The following is a 6,000-nucleotide window of genomic DNA, read 5'->3' as shown; positions in this document are numbered from 1 at the left end:
AAGAAATATGTATGTGTAATATGATGTGATATGTAATGGTGAGCCACAGCACACCATTATGAGCATTAGAGCTCATTCAAATTCCAGTTCTGACTTCTGTGAGCTGTTCCCACAAAATCTATTTCCCCATTTGTCAAATAACAAATAATAATCTATGTCCACTGGTCCCCAGTTTTTTTGGGGTTGGGTGCTAAATGCAAATGCTATGGACATTTTCTTAGTTACAGGAGGATGTGTGTTTGGTATTTAAAAATGTTTAAGCTGTACTACCTAGTTTATCCTTAGACACTTGTGATGATAGTTCAACATTTTAAAATATTAAAATACTTGATTTTCAAAGACAAATTATCTTACTGTTTGATGAAATATTACATGTTCAAAATTTTTATATAAAATCTGAGATTTGCTTATTTCCCCCAAGTCATGAATTTCCAACCAGTCATCAGTCTGAGAATTCAGCATGTTAAGCAATATTTTGGATCAAATGCTTCATTTTTTCTTAATCCTACCTGCACTTTGGTACCACCAGAGGTTGTGTGCTTGTTTGTTCATTTTCTTGCTTGTTTGTTTTGAAATGCCTATCTCAGAGTGAATGAACTAGATTTTCAAGGATAGGGGTTTGGAAAGGAGAGTAAGAGTAAACACTGGTTTATTTTTATGTTTATCAGATGATCATTGTACACTTGGAAGAGATCAGAGCTTATCTAGTTGATTGCTTCAGTGGTTTATGTCAAAGGGACATATTCTGATTAACAGGGAGCACTATAAAAGCTTTATATTGATTGCAAGCTCACAGTTGTCTCAGGAAAAGGAGAAGGCTTCAATGGATCCAGTTTTGGTCCTGGTGATCACTCTCTCCTGTCTGCTTCTCCTTTCACTATGGAGACAGAGATCTGGGAGAGGGAAGCTCCCACCAGGACCCATGCCTCTGCCAATTCTAGGGAATATCCTGCAGCTAGATTCTAGAAACATCCCCCAGTCCTTAACAAATGTAAGTATGTCAATGCTTCTGCAGTGTCTTGTAAAGGGTAAATAAATTAATCTTTCCTTTTAAATTAAGTATATGCATGAGGCAATTTGTTAAAATTGTTTCACAGCAAATACTCTGTGGATTTTGATGTTTCCATTGCTTTTTATACTTTTCCATTCTTAGAGGTACTGTAATGAAACAATACATCTGGAATAAAAGAAAGATTTTAATTGAATACTTTGATGTCAATATCAAAATGGCAAAAGTCTGGAGTACCTCTGTTCTTCATTGTTTCACAGTTATTTGCTATGATTTTCTATTTTCTGCACATTCTAATTTGTTTGTGATGCTTTTGAGTAAATTTTTAATTGTTTAAGTGTGTCTTTCATTTCCAGTTCTATTTTTTCAATATCTCTATTTCTTTATTGAAATGGTCTTTGAGTCTCTGAATTTTCTCTCTTAATTCATTCCTTAAGGCTTCCTTTAGTTTATTGAATATTTTAAGGATCATTTGCCATCTTTCTTTGAAATTTCACACCCTTTCCCAACTGTGGAATACTTTTTAGGGGGATAGTGAATTTGGGGGAAGATTTCTTTGTTTCCTCAAGTTTTTGGAGGTCTTCGACTTGGAGTTCAATTGAGATGGACTCCCCTTTCCCTTTTATAGCAATGTCCTTTTGCTTATCTCTTCTGTTTTGAGATTTCTCCACGTTTTTGATATATGAGTAGTTTCAGGGGTGTGACCTGAAGTCTTCCTCAGGTGGATCTTCCTTGGGGCCTGGTTGTTGGTTTCAGGTTTTTCTCTCCTCAAGTCTATGTTTTCAAGTAATGATGAGGCTGAGGTGGTGCTAGAAAATGTGTGGGGTGAGATTCCTTGTTACTGGGCTGTATTGGGAGTGTTGCTTGGGAGTGGGATGTCTAATCTGTGAGCCTGCAGTGACCCACTCACTTTCCAACCACTGAGAGGAAGTGGTGGACCAGGAACAGCACTAGTGTTATCAACAGATTACAGCCCTAAGAAAAATGTCCAGTATCTATTTTGACATCTGGAACAGTAATTGTCACCCATAGAGAAATGGTGGGATCAGCAATAAAAAACTGAGTGAGATCAGAAGGGATCTAAAACATTGTGTTAATAATCATGACAACATAAATGAGATAGGAATTGCACAAAGTATATTTTTTCTATATTTAATGAAATTGCAGTTTTTTTATGTGGAGAGAAAGTAGACCAGAAAGGCCTGAGAAAGCTTGAAATGTAAAAAGTGGACTGGTGAGGGATAAGATACATCACAAATGTTAACGTTAAACAAAAGGAATACAAAATTAACTGTAAATAGTTTACATATACCAAGAGCTAGAGGGAACAAAAATTTGCAGTGTTATTGGGAGAAGAGAATGAAGAAGGGGCACTAAGAAGGAGGAAAACTGAGGAACAGCAAATAAGCAAATGTAAGATCAATACATTTCAACCATGCTTGAATAAACCCCTTTTAGGTCAAACCAAGGCCAAACAATAAACATCTGCAGAAGAAAGCAGTAGACATGAAAGCAAAATTATATGAATATATATTATTCCCCTAGTCATCATGAGCAGTTCCGCCTCCTCAAATTTTGAAGTTTGAATATTAGAGAGTATTCCAAGTTAAGCATAGAGAGAAGGTTTTATTTAAAGGTAGTATCACAGACTTATCCTAGGAGGGAGAAAAGGGCCATGACCAATATTCTGGTATCCCAAGAAGTAAGAGTGCCCTGCATCTTTTATAGACTGAAGTTTCCTTTGTTCTCCTTCTCTCTTCCCCCTTATCTCTCCTTCTGCCTATGTGACTATGCCCAGGAGATGCAGGTGGAATGGCCAAAAGGTGAGAAACAGAAGGCCAGGGGAAGGACGAAATGGAATGATACAGGCAAGCAGCACAGGGGGCATTAATTAACAACTCACTCCCTGCAATTTTGCCAGGGTCCAGCCCTAGCAGGAGTCCATGGGTTCCACACAGGTAAACGGGGCGCAGGGAGACAGCATCGGTGATGGATGGAGAATGAAAGACACAGACTCTAGTTCTGGTGCAATCAATCCCACTTTATTCTGGGGAAGGCTGGGTTTATATACATTTTTCTTCAGGCTATAATGGCAGTCTTGTGGTTAATGAAATTAAAGAAGTTTCCAAAGCATAGGCAGAAAACAGCAACCTTACCGATTATCCTTACCTAATCACAATTGTTTTAAGAATATCTTACTACGTCAATGAGCTAATACAATGTTTATTTCCTTAATATCTAAACTCTATGTGACCTAAGACTATTCTTATTACTCTCGCGGTTAAAGCGATAGACAAGTAATCTCATGTGACCATCTCTACTAGGTCCATCTGGTTAATATCTAAATTGCTGAGTTAAGGGCTACAGGAGGGCAGAGGTCCCAGTGGTTCTCGTGGCCAAGTTTTTTTACTGAATATATTACATTGTCTTATGTAGCTCTTTTTTCCAGAACAGGGCATTGTGCACCAACGTTTATTATAGGGGTGATCTATTCTTTGTAGGAAGGAAGGAATGTTGTGAAACCTTATTCTTTTACCCCACCACCATCATTAGAATTTAACCAGCCTGTTGGAGACAAAGGCAGATCTATAACTATTTTCTCCAGAGGCTTTCAGGGACTCATTGTACGGTTGCAAAATTATTTTTAACTTTGTTAGTGGTAAGGACCCATTGTCTTTCAGATTGTTGGTAATATTTTCTGGAATTTTTGTTGTATTCCCCTCATCCCCTTAAGCAATCCGTTCAGACTGAAATGAGTAATATATTATCAGGAAAACACAGCAGAAAAAACACCATGCTTCAGAGCAAAACATCCCACAATTCCCTTTAGGATGAGCCTTTGCAAACATCCTCCAGAGGATCTTTGTCAAGCACTGGAAGGAATTCTGGATGTCCTCGCACAATTTTTTGGGAGGGATAGTATAGGCAGGTAATCTTGGTAATCAAAGGGCTATGGACACATTTACATTCCAATCACCCAGGGTTGGTCTGCAACTTGCAGGATATAAATGGTCTCCATTTTCTTGATTTGACCCAAACACCTATCTATCCTAACTGACTGTCTTTAATTCTGGTTTCATATACAAATATTGTACCATTTGTGCTTTGAAAACTGACACCCCCCAACACACACATACACTAACCTTGCACAATGGAAAGAAGTAAAATATAATAAAATACAATGAAATGATATTTGAAAAAAATTTATGTATCTTTTGTTTTTAAATATACATGACAGTAGAGTGTACTTTGATTTATTATACATACTTTGAGGACATTCCATTGCAATTAGGATCCTATTTTTGTGGTTGTACATAATGTGGAGTTATACTGGTTGTATATTCATTTAAGAGCAGAGGAAAGTTATTTCTGATTCATTCTACTGTCTTTTCCTTTATTCCCCTTTGTCTAATCCAATGACCTTCTATTCTTCTGCTACATATCCTTCCTTGTTGTGAGTTAACATCCACATATCAGAAAACATTTGGCCTTTGTATTTTTGGTACTGGCTTATTTCCACTTAGCATGATATTGTCCAGTTCCTCCATTTACAGACAAATGCCATGATTTCATTCTTCTTTATGGCTGAGCAATGTTCAAATTATTGTATATATATCACATTTTCTTAATTCACTGATCTGTTGAAGGACACCTACTTTGGTTCCATAGCTTGGCTACTGTGAATTAAGCTGATATAAACATTGATGTGATTGTGTCACTGCAGTATGCTGATTTTAATTGCTTTGGGTATAAAACAAAGAGCCGGATAACTGGGTTAAATGGTGGTTCCACTCCAGGTTTTTGAGGGAAAACTGCTTTACAGCATGATTGCCCAAATTTTCAGTACCACCATCAATGTATGAATGAACATATTACCTCACATCCTCACCAACATTTATTGTTACTTGTATTCTTACTCATTGCCATTCTGACTGGAGTGATTTTCTAATTGCTAGAGATGTTCACCTTTTTATATATTTATTGATCATTCATATTTCTTCTGTGAAATACACATTAATTTCCTTTGCTCATTTATTGATTGTGTTATTTGGAGTTTTTAGATGTTTATTATTTTTGAGATCTTTAACTGTTTTATTTTTCTATTTTAACTTTTATTTATTTAATTTTTTATTATCTTTTTTGACAGTGACAAATATTTTCTTAAAAATTTTTTCATACTTATATACATGGTAATAATATCTGTCTCAACCTGGCACCCTTCCCATCTACTCACCCCATGTCTCTGCTCACTCCCCTCTGTACAATCCAAAGGAGTAAACAGTATATTTTAAATGGGGTGTACATGGAAGAAAAAATAGGAGAAATATTCAAGAGAAATAATGGGCCTTTCCAACTGAAGTGGTCTAAATAGTTAGTAGGGATGTATATTCATTCTTCATTTTTGTTTTTTGCTTAGTAATTCTGAGGTCAAGATTTGGGGGTTGTTAAGCCAACCCTGTTTGCATTCCTCACTTAGCCAAATGCCAGACATTGTGGTTATGAGCCCATTTGATGTAGTAGCTCTCAGCTTCCATTTTTCTGTCATAAAGTGGGATCGACTGAGTATTGCTGACAAATTGTATATTCCTGTAGTGCAAGTGGTGCAGAGTTTTACTTGGTTCTCCTACTGCTTACCACAACGTGGAATAAGCATGGAGGACTTTATGATGAGGAAAATGGGCACACAGAAGACCTACACTATATGATCTCACTTACATGTGGAATCTTGCAAAACAAAGTAGAAAGCCTCAAACTCTTAGTAATAGAGAGTAGCATGGTGGTTGTTGGTGAATGGGATGTGGGAGAAAAGGTGAGATGTTGTTCCAAGGGTACAAACATTCAGTTAGCAAGCAAAAAAGCACTGGAGACCTAAGACACAGCATCATGTCTACAATAAATAATAATGGATCTTACACCTGAAATTTACCAATGTGTTTTCACCACACACACATGAAAATGTTAATACTGAGGCAATGTACGTATTAATTAAC

The 6,000-nt window shown here is 36.7% G+C and overlaps 1 protein-coding gene across 1 annotated transcript in view; it reads left to right on the top strand.

The window, feature by feature from the left end:
- The first annotated feature begins 808 nt into the window (after positions 1-808).
- LOC124984664 (cytochrome P450 2C18-like) overlaps positions 809-6,000 on the top strand; it is a 40,725-nt gene continuing 35,533 nt past the window's right edge. The window contains exon 1 of the mRNA XM_047552565.1: positions 809-991. Within this exon, the coding sequence (XP_047408521.1) occupies positions 824-991 (168 nt within the window). The 5' untranslated portion in view covers positions 809-823. The remainder of the gene's footprint in view (positions 992-6,000) is intronic.

Source organism: Sciurus carolinensis, chromosome 5 (genome assembly GCF_902686445.1).
Source record: "Sciurus carolinensis chromosome 5, mSciCar1.2, whole genome shotgun sequence".
NCBI lineage: Eukaryota > Metazoa > Chordata > Mammalia > Rodentia > Sciuridae > Sciurus > Sciurus carolinensis.
Note: the sequence above shows the minus strand (reverse complement) of the source record. Positions and strands in the feature narration are given on the sequence as shown.